This window comes from Mustela erminea, chromosome 6 (assembly GCF_009829155.1).
Source record: "Mustela erminea isolate mMusErm1 chromosome 6, mMusErm1.Pri, whole genome shotgun sequence".
NCBI classification, from domain to species: Eukaryota; Metazoa; Chordata; class Mammalia; order Carnivora; family Mustelidae; genus Mustela; species Mustela erminea.
In genome coordinates this window covers 30,019,449-30,044,145 of record NC_045619.1, presented here as the reverse complement: position 1 = coordinate 30,044,145, position 24,697 = coordinate 30,019,449, and the positions used below count along the sequence as shown (strand labels likewise).

Sequence of the window (24,697 nt, the reverse complement as noted above, 5' to 3'; positions counted from 1 at the left end):
CACAGTATTATTAGCTATAATCACCACGTTGCACTCAGATCCCCAGAACTTATAACTGGAAGTTTGTGCCCGTTGACCAACATCTTCCCACTTCCCCCGCCCACTAGTCCCTGTAACTACCCTCTACTCCCTCTTCTACCTGCATTTTTATTTTTAAATTATTATTATTTTTAAAGATTTTATTTATTTGAGAGAGAGAGCAAGAGAGGAGGGAGCTGCAGAGGCAGAGGGAGGAGCAGACTCCCTGCTGGACAGGAAGTGTGATGCGGGGCTCCATCTCAGGACCCAGAGATCATAACCTGAGCCAAGGGCAGATGCTTAACCAACTGAGCCACCAGGCGTCTCTCTGTCAGCATATTTAGATTCCCCTTGTAAGTGATCTCATACAGCAGTTGTTTTTCTCCATGGGACTTATTTCACTTAGCAGAATGGCCTCAAGGTCCATCCCCGTTTTAAAAAAATGGCAGCACTCCCTTCCTTTTTATGGCTGACTAATATGCCATTTTAAATTTATGGGGTCCCCTCCCCCAAATTCTCTTATTTTACTTTTTTGTTTTCTTTTTGAAAACTGTATTCACTCAACAAACATTTATAGAGCACCTGTCCCATGCTGGGGGTTGTTCCAAGCACAGGAGACACAGCAGCCAATCTCATGGCACTTAGATTCTAATGAGGGGATCTAGGCAACAAAGGAAATGCATAAAATATGTAGTGATTTGGAGAAAAATAGAGAAGTCTAGCAAGGGTACCAGGGAGGGGATGACTTATGAGTAAGTGTCAAGAAAGGCCTCAGAGAAAAGTGGTATTTAAGCAAAGACTGAAAGGAAGTGAGAGAGGAAAGCTTTCGGTGTCGGGGAGAATGCTCTTCATGTAGAAGGAACAGCATTGCAAAGGCCTGAGTCGGGGGAGAGTAGGCACAGCAGGGGAAGTAACAGGACCTGAGGTTAGCAAGGCAAGGGGACTGATTATGTGAGATTTCAAAGGTCTTTACAAGAAGTATGGTTCTATCCTGACACAGAAAGCCTTGTCTGATTTTGAGCAGAAGACTTAGCATCTGGCACATTCTTTAATGGTATCCCTCTGATGGTGCAGGGTATCAAGGGCAGAAACTAGAGACCAGCTGTGAGGCTCTTTCATTCATCCGGGCAAGACGTTCTGGGGGCTCAGAGCAGGGCAGTGGTGACCGTGGTGTGGGACCAGAATTATTCTGACAGTGTGCCTGATGGGATTTGCGGCAGGTTTGCGTGGGTAGTCTGAGAAATCAAGCAAGGCTCTGAGGTTTCTGGCCTCGGTGGAGTTGCCACTGATTGAGATAGGGACCCCGGGTAGGAGGAGGAGATCTGAAGGAAGACTGGGGATTCCGCTTGGGGCATGCTAGACTTGCAGTGTCAAGGGGCAGTGGGATTTGGGGTGCAGGGGGAAGGTAGGAGAAGGAGCCTGGGACTGGGGTGACATTGGTCTGTGAGTTTGTCAACACGTCTATATTAAGGCTACGAGACCAGAGATCCCCAAAGGACTGAGTTTAAACAGTGAAGAGGTATCCAAACTCTGCCCCCCTGGGAGGCCAGGTCTCCTGCAAGAGAAGGGAGGGCGCGGCTTATGGCCATATTGCAAGGTGGGTGGATCTAGTGGTGAGGGCAGTGGAAACGATCTGGTCGCATCTATTTCTCACTGAAACAGGAAGCAAGTATTAAGAAGATAAACAGATACTCTTTCAGGACAAGGAGTTAAAGAAAGACAACTGAAATATGCATGCTCTTTCACTTGGCAACATCACTTCCAGGAATTTTTGTTAAGAAAATGATCAGGGCTGGCTTAGTTGGCTGGTTCAGTCCGTTGAGCATGCAACTCTTGATCTTGGGGTCGTGAGTTCAAGCCCCGTGCAGGGTGTAGAGAGCACTTAGAAAGAAAGAAAGAGAAAGAAAGAAAGACAAGAAAATGATCAAGGAACTTTGCCAGAATATTCTTTGGCAGGGCTGTCTGTAAGAGCAAAAAGTTAGAAGCGATCTAAGAGACTCACAACAGCAGACTGGTTATATTTAACCAATTTATTAATTAGTGCAGCCTTTCAAAGGTATACATTGCTATCAAAAACTACTGACCATATATTTAGAAAAAAAGGATAGCTTCCATGTTTGTAAGAAAACAAATATTAATTTGCATCTACCTATGTTATCTCTGTTTTAAAATTGAAAACCCCCACCAAATTGGATAATGGACGGCTGATTCTTTTTGTTGGCTGTGTTTTCTGACCTTTCCGTAAAAAGCGGAGTGAGAGGTTTGTAATGAGGAAGCAACAACATGGGGATGTGCCCCTGTATCTCTGCTATGTGGCACCTGTAGTGTGTCTGTGACTGAAGGTGTCCTGCAGCCTCAGCCTCCCCTGAGCTTGCTTACACTGAAGGAACTTAACCCTGCTAATGACGCAGGCTGGGGACGTTCTTACCTACAGCCCCCACCAGCCACACCATGACCCCTAAAACCACTTCCACCAAAAATGATGTGATATTTTTATCTGTAATCTATTTTAATATAATATAGGCCATTTGTTGGGGTGGGGGCATTAACTCAAATCAATGCAATGGGAGATTAATTAGATGTGAGGAGTCCTAATTGAAATCAGCTCCTTGGGGTTTGTTACTTAGCATAGGGAGCCTGCTTCTATGGGTCAACAGTTAAGGGTAGTTGATGAACATAAGAGGGTTAGAAACAATGTTTGTATGGAAATTGTGAGTGAGCAGCGGTGAAACGGGACCCACTGACTTTGCATGGGCGACATGCTCAGGGGGTCAGCAGCACACGCCCACTCAAATCTGGAGTTTCTTAAGCCCGGGGTCCCTCCACTCCACAGATGACCCTTCCTGCCTGGTGTCACTCAGATGTTACCCAGGCAATCCTCTTGTGGGTATGTCAGGAAGCAGATCCCAGGTAAGATTATCTGGTAAGATGCTGGTTGACCTGTATGGCCACAGCTAGGGAGCTAGCTGTCCAGAGCCATGAGGGCTCCTGCCTTGCATTAGCTAGCTAAAATGTGTGCATCTGTTGATTTTGTTGTTTGTGTTTTAAGTAAACTCGATTCCCAACAAGGGGCTTAAACTCACAACCCTAAGATCAAGAGTCACCTGCTCTACCGATCAAGCCCTCCAGGTGCCCCTGTGTGCATATATTTGACCTATTTGCTCTGAGACTTGCTTGGATCATGACCCACCAAGTGGTTGGGCTCAAATAATGGCGACTGGCTAGTTGGAAGAAACTGCAATTTACCAGGAAGAACTTCACAATCTCTGTTGATCATATTGACTTGTGCCATTCACTGCAAGTAAAAATAATCCTCTTGTTTGATATATGTAAGAGACATTTTCTCAGTAGTATATAAGGTAGATAAAAAAGCATATTTGGACAATTTTACTACCTTTTGGACCTGTGTACAAAATTTAAGCTTTAAAAGTGTGCTGCCTATGACCTACCTTTAAAACAACCCCCAGCCATCCCTGTTTTAACTAGATTGCTGCCCCAGACCCCTGCTCTGGCACAGCCCCCCACCCAACCCCATGGTAGTTCTGAGGATTCTTCTGCCCACAACATACCACTTACCTTTGAAACAGTTGCTCCAGAATTCAAATTCCAGCCCCGAGCTGGCATTTCTCTGATCCATTCGTAACTTATGCACTATTAATGTTTGGATTATACTGGATGAATTTGGAGGTTAAAACTGATTCATGTAAATGGATGACTGAGTCAGCAGTAAAAACATGACCCAGAATAATCTCATGGTTTGATATGGCAAAAACATGTCTTATAATCTGTTTAACAGAAAACTTGATACTTCCTGAATGTGTCAACCAGAACACACCCCTTTTTGTTAGCAGGGAGAAAAAGGGAAACACTATTTTTCTTCTCCTTCTCGATCAAGGAAATTCTTGAACGAGAAAACCTGGTTGTCCTCAGCACACTTTCTCGAGTTTTTTTTTCCAGCCTGTGTTCTTTTCTTCTCTCATCTTCTCCTGCAGGGCTGGAGCAAAGGCAGCCTTACACCTGGAATGGTGGCATTTAACCTCGTCTGTTGTTTTAAATATACCTGCCCGACCCTGGGATTGAGTTCCATATCAGGCTCTCTGCTTCTCTCTCTCTCTCTGCCTCTCTGCCTACTTTGTGATCTCTCTCTCTGTCAAATAAATAAAATCTTAAAAAATATATATATATCCTGCCTGACCCTGACCAGAAATCAAGATGAACGTTGTCAATAATGGGACAGATTGCCATCACATGTCCTTCGGTATGACACGCACAGAGGAACAGCACCACGTCTGTGATATTCCTGGCAAAATGCATATAGTATCATAGAGAAACCCAGTCTACAAAACCAAACTCAGGGAAATTCTACAAAAAAAAAAAAAAAAAAAAAGAGGTGTGACATCTTCAAGAACATTGAAGTCATGAAACATAAAGAATGATTGAGGAATACTACAGAGACATCAAAAGGAAATGTGACACATAATGGTGGACCGGATCCAAAAGATTAGAAAAGTGTTTTTCTGGATGTACCAGAACAACAGGTGAAATCCAGATAGGGGTAGACGGATTACGTGGTGGTTCTGTGTGTGAGCGTCCTTCGTCTGATGGCTAAACTGTGGTTACGGGGGAAACGTCCTTGTCTTCTTGTAAATTAACACACTGACATTTCTAGTGGGATTGGGTGTCGTGTCTGCAACTCTTTAATTGTTTCAGGAAAATAGATGTGGGGGGACAGATGATAGAGGAAAGACGGACAGAAGATGGATGGATTGATGATAGATACAGAAAGAATAATAGATCCATAGATGATGATAAACCAAAAGTGGCAAAATGTTAGCAACTTGGAAACCTGGATAAAAAGGATATGGCTTTGGGGCTCAGTCGGTGGAGCTCATGAGTCTTGATCTTAGGGCTGTAAGTTCGAGCCCCATCTTCGGTGAAGAGATTACTCAAAAATAAAATCTTAACAATAAAAGTATCTGGTTTCATGTTACTCTTTCAACTTTTGAAATTATTCCAAAATAAAAAGTAAAAAGAGAGAAATGTTAAGGAGTCTTGTAAAGCAAGAGTCATTAGGTTACTTACCATTATTCTTAAAATGAGAATGTTCACAATCACCATAAGACAAAGGGCAAATATCTGTATCTATGTTATTCTATAGAAGATATAGATAGGGAGCATCTATCTACCGTGTATATGCACATGTGTGCGATTTGCCTGGGATCTGGCAGACCTGCCGAGTCAGAACACGAGGATGCTTCTAGAAGCTCCAGGGGAGAGGACAGCTCACAGCCAGCATGGCACAGTTCCCTTTAAGCAAGTCTTGCCAGTTCTGAGAGCTCTTCGGTAGGTCTGGGAAGGAAGAAATTCTGCTTCCTGTCTTCTCTTGTGCGCTATTTCACTCACCAAGGTGTAAAACCTGAAAATGAATGACTCGGCAGAGCTTCCCAAACCGTGTTCCTCAAAGACATTTGTGTTCTATGAAAACAAAACCCAAACCCCATCTGGTCCTTGGATTGAAGAAGTCTATATCATGCTTCCTACCCTAACTTCTTCCTGGACAATTACTTATTTCCTTTTTTTTTTTAAAGATTGATTTATTTGACAGACAGAAATCACAAGGAGGCAGAGAGGTAGGCGGTGGGGCGGGGCAGGGGGTGGGAAGCAGGCTCCCTGCTGAGCAGCGAGCCCGATGTGGGGCTCGATCCCAGGACCCTGGGATCATGACCTGAGTCGAAGGCAGAGGCTTTAACCCACTGAGACACCCAGGCGCCCCTTCATTTCCTTATTTTAAGTAGGTTTTTGTTGTTGTTGTTGTTGTTGTTTAAGTATAGTTGACAAACTTCCGGGACACTTAGAGTATGCATTAGTTTATAAATGTTTTACAGATGGTTGCATTTTGTGTAATTTGGTATTTGGCGGACATCTTTGGCCATGGAAGGCTTTCCCTCCCATTTAATAAATCGCTGATTCCGTGCCCTCCGGTGACACTTGTGTTTCTCCTGGTTTTCTTCTTCCCCAAGGCTGTGTGAGCCATTCGGGAGGCTGAAGGGAACCACTTGAAGGTAGTGAGGCCTCAGGACACTGGTTGTTCTCGCAGCTCTACCTTCCAGCCTGTGTCCGTTTTATCCACAGGGTGACTTACCTCATGCGAATACTTGTAGGAAATCAAATGTCTATTTTCTTTCCATTTTTGGAATGATCGATGGAAAGATTTTCCTACTTGATCAGCCCCATGAAACCCAAAGCTTGTTAGAACCAAACCTGTGACCTGAATTAAAATTGACGATTATCTGCATTCTCTTAAACGGAATACAACGTAGAGCCTTCTAGTCATCTCCTGACAACCCCTTCTCACTGGATGAGATTATCGGAAATACTGGCTCTCATTTCAATTTACTTAGTATTGGGAAAGGAAGTTAACAAACAAAACAAAACAAAAAACCCCTGAACTCTGGATAATGTGTTTACATGGATTAACTGAAAGAAAATGTCAATGTTCATAGAAAATGTAAATGCAAATGTTCAAAGGTTCAAATATTCACTTTCTTTGGCTGCAAGTAATAGATATCATACTAATTACATAAACCACAGGACATTCTTCACTGGGGTATCTAAAACTGGGTTCAGGGTCTGTTCCCTCAAGATCAGAAGATAAAATTCTGCCTCCAGAATTTTGCTTGACATTTTCACAGAACTGTGTTTCAGACGGCAGGTCCTGAGAATCCTGAGCGACCGGAAGTCGTTCCTTCCACCCCATTAGCCAGGACCGCGGCCCGTGGGCCAATCGGAGCTATAAGGGACGCGAGGAGGGAGTTTCTGGCCAAGCGAAGCGGGATTGTTAGGACCAGTAAGGCAGCTGCTTCAATGAGCTCAGAATGCTTAACAAGAGAGTTTTATTTTATTCTAGAAGGTAAAACGTCATTATTTAAGAACGTTTGTAAAACAGAAGAAAAAAACATTTCCTAAGGCCCCTACCCGACGTGTTCTCTCAATGCATTATGTACTACTGTTCTAATCCTATTGTACATAAAGAAGGATATTCCTTTCTTCTTTTTTCCCCACTGACCATACGATTATTTGAAAGCTTGATGGTTTTTGAAATATGTTTACTGTCTTGAACTAAACTACAAAGTAAAGGAGGCAGCAGAGACCAGTGGAAAGAGGGCTGGCTCAGGGCCGGAGAGGGGCTGGCTACGGCCTGGGTCCTGGCACACATTTATCCTGAGTTTCCGTTTCCTCAAGATGAGGAGCTGTTTCCTCACTTCTCCCATTTCCGAGTCCACGGGATCGTGAGAGCTGCCCTCTGAGCCACACAGGCACACTGTTCTGACACCGACTGGACAGAGCAGTGACCGGCCACAGAAACAAGCAGACAAGGTGTCTGGAAGGGGACGCTACGTGACACGGGCCGCCTGTAGGGACTAACAGAACGTAGAATCCAGAGTAAATGACCATCATAGAGTACCAGATCTTCCCGTTTTTGAACAGAACCCAGAAATCTGGATTTTCATGAGCAGTTATTTCATTGTTAAATATCGGTGTCTAGGGGCACCTGGGTGGCTCAGTGGGTTACAGCCTCTGCCTTCGGCTCAGGTCATGGTCCGAGGTTCCTGGGATCGAGCCCTGCATTGGGCTCTCTGCTCCTCAGGGAGCCTGCTTCTCCTCTCTCTCTCTGCCTGCGTCTCTGCCTACTTGTGATCTCTATCTGTCAAATAAATAAGTAAATAAAATCTTAAAAAAAAAAATAAATATCGGTACCTAAACCAAAAAGCCGCAGAGGCGGAACAGAACCAGTATGCCCGGCGCCCGCTGGCAATGCCAGTTGCACCAGTGGCCAACTTGACCAATGGCAGGTACACGGACACCGAGAGGGGTGTTCTGAGGAGCCCCTTCTAGGACAGCAATTGGATTATTACCCAAAGTCTAAGACATCAAATGCTTATATTAATGGTGAATAAATGGAGTCTAGGATTTTATCGCCTCTGGTTTCTTCCATCGGCCAGATAGGGACTTCCATTGCACCTTCCCATTGCAAGCGCCACCCGCCCCCAGCTTACAGACGCTCTCCTGAATACGCAGTGTACTGGAAAGGAGTCAGGACCCTCCTTGGCCACAACTCCTCTTATATGCATCTTTCATGATCCCACCTGGTCCAAGATCCTGTCCTGTGTCTTTTGCCTGACGCTCGCGGTTTAGGGAGAAATTGGAAAGGAAAATGATGAAAGTCTTAGACAGGTGTTCCCCAGAGTAAAAGCTGCCACCTTAAGCCACCTTAATTGTTCTCTTCAATGCCCCCCCCCTCCGTGGGTCTTTAATCTCTTCTTTTCAGAGAAAGAGTGATCAACATCACAACATCACAGTGACAGGGAGACACCCCCCTCCCCCTGCGCTTGGCACTTCCGACTCTCACTCGCGCGAAAGCAGTGCAGAAAGAGGATTTAACGACTTTGAACTTTTTACGTGATTTTTGCCTTTGACACAGTTGTTATTAAGTGAGTTCTCAAAAGGCAACAACCCCCTACAAGAACATCAGGTTTCTAAATGATTCATCTTCTCACAGACCTTGATATTCAATCCAGGTGTAGGAATAAACAGTGTGGCCCTCGGGGTCTATCCTTGGGGCTTGGAAAGGCTTCAGTGAAATTCTAGAGCAAGGGACCCAGGCACTTCCCCTGACTTTCTCTTTGTTCTACTAACTTTTTATCTCTGGAAAGCAAAGGGATTTCCTTTGGGGATTAAGCAGAGGAAACAACCTAAGGCGGAGATAGTGTTTCGTGAGAATTATGAGATGCGAGATATCCTGGAGTCTGACTGAGCAAGAAGCCCTTCACCCCAGTCTCGGACCTTCTCTCTCTTTCCCAGCAGAGAGCTCCACAGCTTCTGCCCATCTGAGTTTTGCGGTGTTCTTTCTCTGAGCCACAGGAGGATCCTGGGCAAACACAGTGTCTCATCCCAAAGTGATGGCATGCTGCCTTTTTTTTTTTTTTTTTTGTATTTTTTTTTTTAAAGGTTTTACAGGTATCCTTTTGTTAACACAAAATCATTTTGAAAAGATATTTAAAAATCATTAAGTGCCCTTCTTATCCTACCCGGTCATGGCACTGAAAGGAACAGAGGTTAGAATGAGGCAGATGATTAATTTTCTTAATCATACATTTGTACCAAGAATATGACAAAAGAGAAATACTTTTTTATTAAAAAAAATTTTTTTTTAGTGTTCCATGATTCCTTGTTTGCATATAACACGCAGTGCTCCTTGCAATACGTGCCCCCCTTAATACCCATCACGGGGCTCTTAAAAATACTCTTCCTGCTCCCAGAAGGTTAATGTGCCGCTCTACAAGTTTGTCCTAGCCACACTTTTTATGCCAAAATAGGAGTCTGCAGGAGGATTGGAGTATGACAGTCAAGAAAAGGCTTTGTGTCAACGGAGTTACAGCAGCCTGACATACCCATCATCCGTCAACACAAGGTTAGATAAAAAGTCACACACGCCGCTACCCGAGAGCCATGGAAAAATCTTGAAATGAACAATGACATAAATCACATTCCTATTACATTTGTTTTCCCGATTTTTCCACTCTGATGAGTGACTGACATTTACTTTAAAAATGTTTATGGGGGGCGCCTGGGTGGCTCAGTGGGTTAAAGCCTCTGCCTTCGGCTCAGGTCATGATCTCAGGGTCCTGGGATGGAGCCCTACATCGGGCTCTCTGCTCAGTGGGGAGCCTGCTTCCTCCTCTTTCGCTCTCTCTGCCGGCCTCTCTGCTTACTTGTGAACTCTCTGTCAAATAAATAAATAAAATCTTTAAGAAAAAAAAAATGTTCACGGTAACCCAAAGGACCAAAGTCTAAGTTAGCCACATTTTTATTAATTACTTTTGAAACAAAATAAATTTTCTTCTCCCTTTGGTTAATGCTTAACTTTAAAATTTTCTAAGAGCCAACTATTTTTCCCATTTTTTATGTGAACTTTGTTATATTTTCCTTTCACCTTGTTATGATCACTTTTTACATTTTTTTTTTAAGATTTTATTTATTTACTTGACAGCGATCACAAGTAGGCAGAGAGTCAGGCAGAGAGAGAGAGAGAGGAGGAAGCAGGCTCCCCGATGAGCAGAGAGCCCGATGTGGGGCTCGATCCCAGGACCCTGGGAGCATGACCCGAGCTGAAGGCAGAGGCTTTAACCCACTGAGCCACCCAGGTGCCCAGGCGCCCCCACTTCTTATATTTTTAAGGAAAACCCTTGACTCATACTTTCATGGTTACAGTAGTATCCCATCTAATTTCATGGGTTACATTCTATTTGCATTTAAAAATACTCTTCATTACATTTTGGAATTTCTTCACTGCCCCAAGTATTATGGGATTTTAAGTTTTCTTTTCCGTGTTTTCTGTGTGATTGAGCATTTCATTTGGTTATTTCTAACTTTATGATTTGCTCTGTGGGATACATGGAATATAGCATTGGAACTTCCTTTATATCATGTAATCTAGAACATGGTCAAATTTTGTTTAAAAACCCACTTGACCAAAAAAGAAAATCTGCTTATCTTTCCATGTAGTTCTTTGTACATACGTTAAGTCTGCCCCATTAGTTTTGTGTAAGACTATATCATGGATTACTAAAATTCTACTTCTGAGCTGTGGATACTCCCAGTTATTTATGTTGCATTCCTGCCCATCTTTTCCTCTCATACATGTTTTGCTTTACAAATTTAGAAATTTTAGATGAGTGAGCTAGTTTTCCTGCTGCTTTTGTTGTGAAATCTACTTTATTAGAAGACCCTCAAAGCAGAGCCTTTATTTTTAATAGGAACATGTTTGAGATTTGGCCCAAAAGAAAAGACAACTTTTGTACTTTGCAAAGAAAAAAAGTAGTTGTGCACACCCTCTCTGCCCCCATTAACTTCTGCCTCTTGGCAAGCCACTGACCTATTTTCCTAGTGAGCCCAAGCTGCCATTGGGACCGAGAGTCCCAGCTGGGACTTAGGGAGGACAACCTGACAATTACACAGTGTTTCTAGATTCCATGTACATTCATAAATCCTCTGGTGCATGAAGTCTAAAACCTCGTGACTTGCTCAGGCAATGACATTGTATGAACCATAGCGGAATATGAAACATACAATGTATTGAAGCTATAATTCCACTTGAAAATCTATTACAGACCCATCCATACTTATTACTGAATTTGCTCATGAGTTGAACATGATTGTCCATAACCTCCAAATATTGGAGTCCTTTTTCTCTCAGCAGCCAAATATTTCTACCCATGGATAGAGGGCTTATCTTTCAATCCTCTTAGATGCACAGAATTTATTTTGAGAACAACAGACCAAGTTTGCTCCTCATGTGAATGAAAGGTTAAGTGAGGTTCTGGATTGCTTTGTCTTAAAAGAAAAGGCAGGAAGCAAATGATACTTGTTTTCCAAAATGTCAAAGGGCAGGGACAGTATGAATTCCCGGTAAGTCTTTGTCTCACTGGCACTTACTTGGTTCACAATCCAGTCCCTTCTCCCACTTTTCATTTCTGCCCTGCCTCTATTTAGGATAATTACGGCATTTGTATGCTTGGGCTGAATTCCTCTGAAGTTGCTCAGAGACTTGCTTTTGACCTGAACCCTGAGGTTTTCTGTGTATGGAAGGCTAATTTGTTTTACATAGTATTCTATTTGTTGTACTTTTAATAAGGAAAACATTAATTCTGGATTAAATACCATGCTTTCATTCATTAGCACTTAATACCTGTATCCTTCCCACAGTTACAGTTGAAATCATATTACTTGAAAATACAGTCCAGGGAATCAAGATGATTAATAAAGAGCATTAATATCTAACATTTACTGAGCACTTAATTCTCTGACAGCTATTGTGCTAATCATTTCACTAACATGATTATTATTTTCAACCTTTTATAGGTAAGGAAAATGAAGCTCTGTGAATACCTTTCCTAAAGGTCATACAGCTAGAGAAAAGCAAAGCCGGAATGTACACCCAGGTGTTTCTGGCTTTGAAGACTGCATGTGGGGCGCCTGCGTGGCTCTGTTGGTTAAGTGTGTGCCTTCGGCTCAGGTCATGATCTTAGGGTCGTGGGATCAAGCCCCACGTCCGGCTCCCCGCTCTGCAGGGGATCTGCTTCTCCCTCTCCTTATGATACCTGCCTCTGTACCCTTGCTCATGTTCTTTCTCTCTTTCTCAAATACATAAAATCTTTTATAAGGGGGGGGGGTGTCTTAAAAAGAAGGCTGTCCATGTACCTATGAGCATACAACAAATAGTAAGCCAGAGCAATACCCACTCTGCCCCAAGCATCTAAATTTTTACCTATGTTACTTCTGCCAGTCCACTCAGCCTAGTCTTAACTACTTTCAGCTGGAAGTGAATTGACAAATGTTTTTAAAGCCCTCAAATAAATGAAAATTCCCATTTACTCAACAAGTATCTGCTATGTGGTTGGCGAGGGAACCTAGAGATGACAGCACTTGCATTTTGAGAAGGTAGAACCACAGTGGAAAGGGCAGAATTGCAATGGTATTGCCATCTGTGTTGGACCAGAGACATGCAGGGAATGAAAGGAAGTGAATGATTTCATCCTGGGTGGTCACGGAGGGCACCTCTGAAAACGCACCTTGTAGGGGTACCAGGCTGGCATAGTCTCTGGAGTGTGCAACTCTTGATCATGAAGTTGTGGGTTCGAGCCCTATGTTGGGTGTGGAGATTGCTTAAGAATAAATTTTTTTAATAAAAATTTCATTTATTTATTTGAGAGAGAGAACGAGTGAGAGCACGAGCAGGGAGAGCAGCAGAGGGAGAGGGAAAAGCAAGCGGGCTCCCCGCTGAGCAGGGAGCCTGATGCGGGGCTCCATCCCGGGACCCTGGGATCATGACCTGAGTCGAAGGCAGGCACTTAATTGACCGAGCCACCCAGGAGCCCCAGGAATAAAATATTTTTACAAAAAGAGGTCTTTGAAAAGGGAACCTGTGAGCAGGGCCGGCATGTTAGGAGGGCTGGGGACGGAGAGTTCCAGGTGGAGGGAATGGCGAGTACAAAAGCCCTCAGGCAGGAGTGATTTCGCTTCTTCAAAGGAAGGCAAAGAGGCCCCTAAGGCCAGAGGGCAGTGAGGGAGGGTGACCCAAGGCAGGGGGGACAGGAGTTCCATAAGAAGGGGGTAGGGGGTCACATTACTACTGCCAAGGCTTGAGCCTTCACGCTGCTGAGATGGGAAGCCCTGGAAGGTTTGGAGCAGAAGGGCCACATGGGTAAACGCGCTCTTCAGTGAGTACTCTGGCCTACTGCAAGGACAGCAGACGGGCCTGCGGGGAGGTGGAGGTCGTCATCAGTAAGAGATAACGGTGGCTTAGGCCCTGGCAGGTGGCAGGAGGAAATGAGAAGAGACGGGGTGTTTCATCCATTCTGACCAAATCTTCTGAACCAATAGAATGTGAGGTGTGAGAGAAAGCAGGCAAGCCTAACTCTGAGGTGGTCAGCCTGAGCTGAGCGCCTGTCGGGAGAGTTGCCACTCGCAGAGACAGAGGAGGAGACCTAGGGGAGGAGCTGGCAGGTGGTGCGGAAGGGGGGAGCCGAGTTTGGTTTAGGACAGATTCAGAGCCGCCTACTCACCAAGTGGAGATGTTGATGAGGCAGCTGAATATGCAGGTTGGGGCGGAGGAGAGGCTGGAAATCAGAGGAAAAGCAAAGAGAATCTGCAAACGCTTAAAAAAAGGGGGGGGATTATAAAATGACCCTCTTGAAAAAAGTTTCAAGGCATTTTAATTTCTATCACCACTGTTTTTAGATCTCTTATAAAGGTCTGCGATACCTGCAAAAATGTGGCAACCACACCTTCTAAGAAGTGGCTATAGCTCCATCGTGGGTTTCTAGAGTGTGGGCCTTGGGCCGACAAGCAGCTAGGGCACCTGTGAGTTTCTTAGAGATGCAGATGATGGGCCCTGACTGACCCCCATGATCCTACAAACTGGATAGGGCCCAAGAAACCTGGACAAGTGCTCCAGGAGACTATTATGCACAATGAAAGGTGACTGGGCTGAATAAGAAGTTTCGTATGTCAAGGTTTTAACCACCTAGAAAGAAAGGCACAATTTTTTTAAAGGTAAAATGTCTTTATTGTTTGAAGCTTAAGAAATGGTAAACAAAAATCGGTATGACATTTCATTTCTTAGTCTTTTGAATGAGGTTATAAAAATACAATGCCACTTAGTCTTTATAAACTTTTGAAAATGTCTAGAAGTTCACACTTGGTATAATATAAAAAGGCACTTAAAACACACAACGAGATGATTTTTTTAAAAAACCACCTTATAGATATGATTGAAATTGCTTGGGAAAATTTTATCAACACAGACTCCTACACAAATAGGACTTGACCTTTTCTTCTTTTTCAAAACATAGAGAGCATTTTCCCCATGTTACCTACAGACAGCATAAATACAGACTGCCCTCTCCCGCCTTTGTTCTTGATTTAGATTAACAGAAAAGCAAGCAAAAATTCATTTTTCTTCAATTTAATCTCTTATTTTTTTAATTTTTATTTTTTTTTAGATAAAACAGAATTCTTCATTTGTAACCAGATCACCCTGAGCATTTTTTGGAATGTCAGGCTCATTTTCATTTTGTTTTAAATCACAATTCACTAAAAAAAAAAATAAAAAAAATAAAAAAAATAGGAAGACAATGATGTGAGTATTATACGTACTTATTACCCAGCCACCAAAATCACCCTGAGCAGCAACATTTCTGAAGCATGTGGACATACGTGTGTGTGTGTGTGTGTGTGTGTGCGCGCACGCGTCTGTAAGTATCACTGTTGCCTCATTGAAGCACCAGAGCCTAGGGAAATCCCACTGACGCCATCTTTGTAACCTGGGGTCACAGTTCTGGGCACAACCCCAATCATTCCGGGCACTCACCCACGAGGGCAAAGGATAAGCCGTGTACAGCATAAATGAAAAACCCACGGTCCTGTGTCATGTATGTAAGTGTGTTCTTGCTGTGGAAAGTCTGTGCTTTAGGAATTTTTTAAGAACATCATTTTGGGACATGGTTAAGGAAGAGTAAGTTTTTTCTGAGCTGACAGACCCATGGGCCAGACTGCTGGCTCATTCCCTGCGTCCAGGATGCAGGAGAGTTAACTGTATTACTTCACCCCAAGCGTGTTGTTCATGAAGGGAACACATCCACTGCTTTAAGCAATCGCCTGAACGTGGTCAGGTGAAATGATTTAACAGTGAAATTCGGAGATTTGGTTACTTTCCTGGCAGGATTTGTACTATAAATGACAACTGGCATTTACAATAATATGGGGGGAAATATAGAGCCGCTTGGATACTTATTACTTTATTACTGCAATCATAAATGTTAATGATCTGAATTAGTCCTTGACATTGATTTGTGTATTTAAATTGGTCATTAATTATGCCTTTTCTGCCTTTTGTTCTGTTGCTCGCCCTTCTAAGAAAGGCCATGATAGTGAGTACACAGTCGAGGAACCATCTTGCACTGCCTTCCTGAGCACAGGTACATGTGGTCATTTATCAAGCCTCTGTTCATATTTTTCTATTTAACTTTTATGTTGGATAACATTGAAAAGCCTTTGCTGATTTTCAAGGCAGTCTTTGAGCTTATCCTCTGTCAAAGTCAGTCGCTGCTCCAAGATTGAAACAGTCTGTAAAAGGAGGACAAAATAATCAATGCCTGGTGACCCGATGGTGAGGACAATGACAGTCATCTCTACATAGGAGATCCTCTCAGCAACTGGAATGTCCACCCCTTTGCCAGGAAGGGGCCATAACTTAGCCCCAGAACTTGTTGTGCTTCTAGGCACTACCACTGGCAAAATGTGCTGTGAAGCAATTTGAGGAAAAGATGAAGAAGTGATGCCTTTGGTGAGAAAAGAGTAAAAGATGAGGCCTCTGTATAGACCATTCTTGTCTGGTCTCCTAAAGCACCAATGCCAGGAAGGGGCCCAGGTAGCCTGTGCGCAGCCCCACATGTTACACGGCAGTATGGGGGGATGGGGGATACCACATGCCCAGCCCAGGAGCTCTGTCACTCTGTCACAACCAATCCATGATGGACCCTGTCTATACCAGCTGGATCCCTAGTTTCCCTTAAATTGTTATAATGACCGGCATCAGTTCTCACACCTTAAAAATGATGAGAGCACCTCCCAGGGTTGTTAGGAAGACTGAGCGAAGTAATGCACATAAAATGCTTACGTAAGTGTCTGGCGCATAGGGCTTGAGGAATCTTAGCTCTTTTGCCTCCTGTGGCTAATAAATGAGCATATGACGACACACACACACACATACACACACACTCACACACACACACACACACACACGGCTACTTTTAAATTCTGCAAATCTAATTTGATACTGACTACTTCATCTTTGATCTTTTAGATTTCTTTTAAACGTTTTATTATAAAATAAAGTGAATTCAGGAAGCTGCACAAAACACATGTCTCTGGATGAATCCTTATGAGAAAAATACCCTGATGACTAGCACCCAGATCAAGAACTAGCACTCGGGGGTGCCTGGGTGGCTCAGTCAGTTGAGCGTCTGCCTTCATCTCGGGTTATGATCCCAGGGACCTTGGATCGAGCCCTGCATTGAGCTCCCTGCTCAGCGGGGAGCCTGCGTCTCCCTCTCTCTCTCTCTCTGCTGCTCTCCCTGCTTGTGGGCTCTCTCTCCGACAAATAAATAAATAAAATCTTAAAAGAAAAAAAAAAAAAAAGAACGAGAACTCTGCCAGCCACCCAAGTTCTTTCCATGGGCCTCTCAGAATCCCCACTCCTGCCCCACCCCCACAACCGCCACCATCCTGACCATTATAGTAACTTCTTTCCTACATTCTTTAAGGTTTTATCTTTCAAATGTACATTCCTAGACACTATAATTTTGTCTTACCCATTTTCAAAGTTTGAGATGTCATTTAAAGTTCCTTTTAATTGACAGCTGCTCATCCTCTCCTCTTACTTTTTTTTTTTTAAACACTTTGTTGGGGCGCCTGGGTGGCTCAGTGTGTTAAGGCCTCTGCCTTCGGCTCGGGTCATAATCCCGGGGTCCTGGGATCGAGTCCCACATCGGGCTCTCTGCTCAGCAGAGAGCCTGCTTCCTCCTCTCTCTCTGCCTTCCTCTCTGCCTACTCTCTTTCTGTCAAATAAATAAAATCTTTTTAAATAATAAAATAAAACACTTTGTTGACAAATTCAGGCCACGGAGAACAGAGTTTTGCCTGCAGAGCTTCCACCAGGCTGAATCTTTAGGTCCACGTGCTAAGGGCACAGGTCAGTCTGATCTGTTCTTTGTATTTTCTACAAATTGGCAGCTGGATTCAAAGGCTTGATTGGACTCAGATGAGATCTGTAAGACTATGGATCTAACAAGACCGAAAGTGAAAGCTATCGGTAGACATCTATTTCATCAGAACGCATGTAATAAGGTTTGATCATTTCTTTTCTCATAATGTTGGACCTGCTCAATGCCTACAACTATTCATTCTTGTGAACTATAAATGACGATATTCTAATTCCATCATTTAGAAAATTATTAGCTGGGATAATTTATAAATAAGAGATGCTTTTCTCATCTACTCCTTGGTTATCCAGTGGTAGAGTTCATATAGGAAAGGCAAGATAAATACTTGATTATTTTAGTCAGCAAGTGTCAAGAAAATGAACTGATTCCCTATCATCCTCTGAAGGTAAATAATTTTTAAGATATCGTAATATAATAGCTATTGCTTTCATATTTCCTACTATAGACTATGGCTAATTAAAAATGATGCTAATAATATTTTCTATCCTTTCTTGAGTACCTATAGGGGGCAAGCATTTTGCCATATACTTTGCATACATTATCACAATCCCACATGCTAAAGCTTTTGAGGTGCTTAAGAGCGACATCTCTAACACTGGCTAATTCCATTTATCTACCACATAAAACGTAATTTTCTTTAACTTGATTTCTGATTATAGTTCAGTGCAGATAAGTTATAAACACCGTGAGTGAGTTAGGAGATGCTCAGTCATCTGTAATTAAAGTGAATCAGAACATGTTTGTTTTATTTGCTACTGCCCAGAAATTCACTGTTTCTATTTTGCAAGTGTGTTGTGCTTGCTTTAACCTCTTTAATCATAAAAGAAAGCCAGTCTTTCAAAATTAAAAATCATGGAGACATTCAATAAATCTTAAATGATTCATTCAACCCTGAATCAGGTAAAAAGAGGTGGAAAGATTCACTTGTGAGAGGCTCTAAGAAGGACCTGACATCGAATAGGACAGTGCAGGTGAGGAAGTCATGGCAATATGGGAAATAAGCCAACCAAAACTAACGCTGGCATGAGGCCGAAAGGGAAGATGTCTTTAAAGGGAAGAAATGTCTGATAAATACAGAGAAGGTCACCTCCAATTCAATACTGCAAAGTGAAAGTTAGTGATTTTAATATGATTTCACCGAACAAATCTTGTGATGACTCCAAGTGCTCACGTGGCCTTTCTCCACAATCTGTCAGGACCCCAAAACCACATACATGGCCCTTGCTCCTAAAGGCCCTGAGATGTCATCTACAGGTTTTTAGTATTCATTTAATGACTGCCTCTAAACCCTGACTATAAAACAGAATCATATGAGGTACCTAAAAGGACAAATGTCAGGGCCTTGCCCCAGACCAATGGCAATGTGCTGTCGGGAGAAGAGAACTGGCCATCCTAATCTGTAGCTTTACAACCGCCCCAGTGATGATAATACACAGCCAGTATTGAGAACAGAATGAGAGGATTTCTATGCAAGAGCTATTTGAACTTGAAATATGTATTCTGGAAAAGGAACTAACATCTCTCTAGCTCACATGATAGCCTCTCTTTCTGTATAACCTGTAGCAAGGTCTGCTCTGACAGATACGGGCAACCTCATTCTAGAGATACAGGAACAATAAGACGTCTTCAAAGGAAACACTGAATCAGCAGAGCTGGAGGGGAAACCGTTGAGGTAACCATTTCAACAACCACTTCCCTTACATGACACCTGTATCTTCTGACCAAGAGTTGGAAGACCTTTGATATATAAAGATCCATACTACACCTTCTTTGCAAAGGTAAAAAGGCATCAAATGACGAGGTAACATTCTAAAACAGGTATGCAAAAACCGTCACCTCCAGAAGAACACAGCATCAACGTAATAAGCTCTGGAATGAGGAAAGTTAGATCCTGGATAATAAGAATATCTTCAGGTGAAGAACTATAAGCACTGCCAAAATTTCATTCTAACCAGAAATTGTTAATCGTTTTTCTTATGGCCCTGGATATTTCTTTGATAATGCACTGATCTGAGCACAATACATCAAAAATCTGCAGGTAAAACCTTACCGAGCAGAATCATATTACATTTATAGCATGGAGTACCACTGCTGTTCTTCCCAGTCTCCACTGTTCCTTCCGGCCTCCAGATGGTGGAGAGAGCACAAGGGCAGCGTTGTGTGCACACGCGTGTGCATGTGTGCGTGTAAATGCATACATGCATATGCACACGCCAACTCTGATCTTACCTCTACAAGATCTTACCAGAGCAGCTCAGAAGAGCTTGCCTTGCTGTATTGATTACCACCCCGAGCTTACCTTTCTAAGAACTTTCCCCCTGGCTCTGCTAGTTCTGCAGGGCGCTGTAACCTGGGCTGTTTTGTATAACTTACCCCTCAGGACAAAGCACACTGGCCTACCTGGGTCAAAACATTGAGTTGCTCCATAATATGCTCTAAAGCGTCAGTCAGAGCGAGCGGTATGCTTCTTTGGCTCTCAGAAGGGAGGTCACTCACGTCTTCTGTTTTCTTTTTCAAGGTCGTTGGGCAACATTCCGTTGACAGTAAAGAAGGGTTCAAGAAATATCCGCTGATCTCTTCGCTCTTGTCTGCTAAGGTTCTTACAGTGGTGGTATCTGTTGTCTTTGACATCACAGAAAAGATAGGAAGAGTTATAGTTTCCAAACCTCAACATGACAGATACATAGATAGATAGATGATAGATAGATAGATAGAAAGTATTCAGTAATCTTCCTTCTAAATACCCAGCTTACATTTAATTGTTTACCAACTACGGTATTATAAAAATTACAATTACAGAGAGAAAATAAAGCTAACAACGAAGAGATAAAATTCCAATTTTCCTTGACTTTTTACATAAAATACACTTTGTATGTACCCGTCTACTGGAGCTAGATGAGGTGTTTTACCACTAAAAGGATAGTTTAGATGCAGTCTAAATCTTTTTTCTTTTATAAAGATTTCATTCATTTGACACAGAGAGAGACCACAAGTAGGCAGAGAGGCAGGCAGAGAGAGAGGGGGAAGCAGGCTCCCTGCTGAGCAGAGAGCCCGATGTGGGGCTCGATCCCAGGACCCTGAGATCATGACCTGAGCTGAAACAGAGGCTTAACCCACTGAGCCACCCAGGAGCCCCAATGCAGTCTAGTTCTTAATTTAAAACAAATACCACATCAAGCACATCGAGATGACCATTATTTTTTTAAAAACGGAAAACGACAAGTGTGGGTAAGGATGTGGAGGAACTGGAACCCTCGGGCACTGCTGGGGGAGCAGCAAACACTGGGGCTGCTGTACGAAACAGTTTGGCTGTTCCACAAAAAGTTAAACCAGAATTACCATATGACATAGCAATTCCAATCCTAGGTATGTATCCAAAAGAACTGAGAGCAGACACTTAAAGACACTTATACACCACTGTTCACAGCAGCTTTACTTACAAAAGCCAAAAGGTGGAAACAACACAAATATCCATCAGCAGGTAAGTGTAGAAACAAAATGTGGTCTGGACATACAACAGAGATTGTTCAGCCTCAAAAATGACTGGAATGCTGATACATGCTACAGCATGATGAACCCTGAAAATATGCTAAGGGAAATAAGTCAGACACAAAGGAAAATAGTGCACAAGTCTACTAATAAGAGGTGTGCAGAACAGGCAAGTTCACAGACACAGAAACAGTAAGGTCACGATGGGCTGGAAGGAGGGGAGGGTGGAGTTACTGTCTGACGGGGACAGGGCTTCTACTTGCAATGGTGAAAAAGTTCTCAAAATAGATAGTGGCGATGATTACACAGCACTGTGATACTTACCGTCTGTAAACTGTACACTTAAAAGTGATTAAAATGGTAAACTTTATGTTGTGTATATTTTATCACAATAAAAAGCCAAAAAGCCCTCCAAACATATGGTCATAAGCAATCTGAAAATAAAATTTAAAAAACAACTCTATTTACAACAGCTCCAAAGAGAATGAAATACTTGGGATAAATTTAACAAAAGCGCAAGGCGTGCTCATCGAAAACTGCAAACACCACTAAAAGAAATTAAAGATCTAAATAAATGGAAAGGCATCCACATCCATGTTTGTGGACCAGAACAGTTAATACTGTTAAGATGGCAATAGTCCCCAAATTGGTATGTACACATTCAATAATATTCCTATCAAAATCCGAGCTGCCATATTTGCAGAAGTTGACAAACTGATCTTAAAATCCGGAAGGGAATGCAGGGAACCCAGAATAGCCAAAAAAATACTGAAGAATAGACTTAGAGGACTCACACTTCCCAATTTCAAAATTTAGTACAAAACTACAGTAGTCGAGACAATATGGCAATGGGTATAAAGACAAACATATAGATCCATGGAACAGAACTGAGAATCCAGAACTAAGCCCTTTCATTTATGATCAATTGATTTTTGACAAGACTGCCAAGACAATTTAATGGGGGAAAGAATAGTGTTTTCTACAAATGGTGCTGGAAAAACTAGATGTCTAAATTCTAAAGTATGGATTTAGATCCTACCTCACACCATTACCTCAAATGGATCATAGACTTAAAAATAAGAATGAAAACTATAAAACTCTTAGAAGAAAACATACAAGTAAACTCTCCTGGCCTTGGATTAGACACAGGATTCTTAGATACAACACCAAAAGTACAAATGACTGACTAAATGAATAAATAAATTGGACTTTATAAAAATTAAAAACTGGGGCACCTGGGTGGCTCAGTGGGTTAAAGCCTCTGCCTTCAGCTCAGGTCATGATCCCAGAGTCCTGGGATCAAGCCCCGCATCGGGCTCTCAGCTCAGCAGGGAGCCTGCTTCCTCTTCTCTCTCTCTGCCTGCCTCTCTGCCTACTTGTGACCTCTCTCTGTCAAATAAATAAATAAAATCTTAAAAAAAAAATTTTTAAAAACTTTTGTACTTCAAAAGATACCATCAAGAAGCTGAAAAAAAATACCCATAGAACGGGAGAAAACATCTGCAATTCATATATTTGGTAAGAGCTTTTTTAAAAAAGATTTTATTTATTTATTAGAGAGAGAAGGAGAGAGATTGAGAGAATGAGTGGGAGGAAGGGCAGAGGGAGAAGCAGACTCCCTGTGGAGCAGGGAGCCCGATGTGGGATTTGATCCCAGGACGCTGGGATCATGACCTGAGCCGAAGGCAGACACTTAACTACCTGAGCCACCCAGGCACCCTGATAAGAGATTTTCTGAAGAACATACAAAGAACATGTAACTCCTACAACTATACTACAAATATAAAAAGAAAAATAATTTAAAAATGGTTAAAGGGTCTGAATGGATGTTTCTCCAAAGAAACACAAATGACCAATAAGCTCATTGAAAACATGCTCAACATCATTAGTCATCAGGGAAATGCAAATCAAAGCCATAATGAGATATCACTTCATACCCACTGGGATGACTGAAACAAAAAAGACAGAATATAACAAATGTTGGTAAAGATATAAAGAAATTGGAACCCTCATATATTTGCTAGTGAGATTGTATAAGGTGTAAACACTGGAAAACAGTTAAACATAGAATTACCAAAACACCTAGCAATTAAATTCCTTGGTATATACCAAAGAAAAATGAATACATACATCCACATGAAACTTGTACATGAATGTCATGAAAGGATTATTCATGATGGCCAAGAAAATGAAAACATTCCATATGCATCCAAATGCTGTAGTAATGAATGTTTTAACAAAATGTGGTATATCTATATAATGAGTATTATTTACTCACAAAAGGGGTGGAGTACTAATACATGCTACCATGTGGATAAGTCTTGAAAACTTTAGACTAAGTTAAAGAAGCTATATATAAAGATCACACATTGTATGATTCCATGTTCATGAAATGGTCATAGTAGATAAATATATGAAGACAGAGTATGATCAGTGGTTGCCAGGAGCTAGGAGGAGAGAGCTAATGGGAGAGACTGGTAATGCTATGATGGTGATGAAAATATTCTAAAATTCCGGGGCACCTGGCTAGTTTGGTTGGTGGAACATGCAACTCTTGATCTCAGGGTCATGAGTTTAAGCCTCATGTTGGGCGCAGAGACAGAAAGAAAAGAAAGAGGGGGCGCCTGGGTGGCTCAGTGGGTTAAGCCGCTGCCTTCGGCTCAGGTCATGATCCCAGGGTCCTGGGGTCGAGCCCCGCATCGGACTCTCTGCTCAGCAGGGAGCCTGCTTCCTCCTCTCTCTCTGCCTGCCTCTCTGCCTACTTGTGATCTCTCTCTGTCAAATAAATAAATAAAATCTTTAAAAAAAAAAAAAAAAGAAAGAAAAGAAAGAGGAGAGCAGAGGGGGGGAGGGAGGGGGAGGGGAGAAAGGGAGTTAGTTCTAAATTTCTTTTTGCAATGGTGAAATATTTAAAAGTTAGGTAGTGGTAATGGTTACACAACTTCGTGAATATACCAAAAACCACTGAATCATATACTTTAAAAAAGCAAATTTTATAGTATGTGAATTTTATCTTATTAAAACTATTATGAAAACAAGCAAAAATATAAATACACACATTACAGAGGGTTTTTTTTTTTAAATATTTTAATCAGTTTCACATTTTTCGCTCTCATAGGAGAGTTCCTGAGTGAGGTTCCCTCAAACATGGGAAGTATACTTCTAATGATGATGATGATGATCGTGATGACCATTAGCATACAGAACTTACTATGTATTTGGCACTGTTTCAAGTACTTTACCTCTATTAATTGATTTAATCCTCACAATAATCCCATAAGGTAGGTTCTACTAGTATTCCCATTTTACAAACGAGGGAACAGATACAGAGAGATTGAATAGCCTATACACATAGGAAAGATGTATGAACCATAAGCAAGCATACATCTCAGAGATGCTGAAATATTCTAGGTGCTGTAACTTTGGGATCAAAGCCACTTTCCCCATGAGGTTCCCAGCCAGTTTTTAGGAAGATGAAAGCTTTCAAGTTTCCCTCTATCATAAATTCACCATTTGTTGAAAATAATAAAAACAAACTCAAAATCCATCATCTGCAATTCAAATTTATTTTATTTTATTTTTAAAGATTTTATTTATTTATTTGAAAGAGAGAGAATGAGAGAGAGAGAGAGAGAGAGCGAGTGCACGTGCATGGTGGGGGGGAGGGTCAGAGAGAGAAGTAGACTCCCCGCTCAGCAGGAAGCCCGAAGTGGGACTCGATTCTGGGATTCCGGGATCATGACCCGAGCCAAACCAACTGAGCCACCCAGATGCCCTCAAGTTTATTTTAAAAGGATGTATAAAACACGCCTTCATACTCCTACGTAGCTAAGTGCGTCTGCTCA

At 42.3% G+C, this 24,697-nt stretch overlaps 1 protein-coding gene across 6 annotated transcripts in view; it reads right to left on the bottom strand.

Moving 5' to 3' along the window:
• Positions 1 to 14,567: 14,567 nt before the first annotated feature.
• Positions 14,568 to 24,697, bottom strand: part of POC1B (POC1 centriolar protein B) — a 99,312-nt gene continuing 89,182 nt past the window's right edge. For all 6 annotated transcript variants that reach the window (XM_032346809.1, XM_032346804.1, XM_032346805.1 and 3 more), the window contains 2 exons: positions 19,764 to 19,985; positions 14,568 to 15,705 (listed from right to left, as the gene is read on the bottom strand). In XM_032346809.1, the coding sequence (XP_032202700.1) occupies positions 15,601 to 15,705; positions 19,764 to 19,985 (327 nt within the window). In that variant the 3' untranslated portion in view covers positions 14,568 to 15,600. The remainder of the gene's footprint in view (positions 15,706 to 19,763; positions 19,986 to 24,697) is intronic.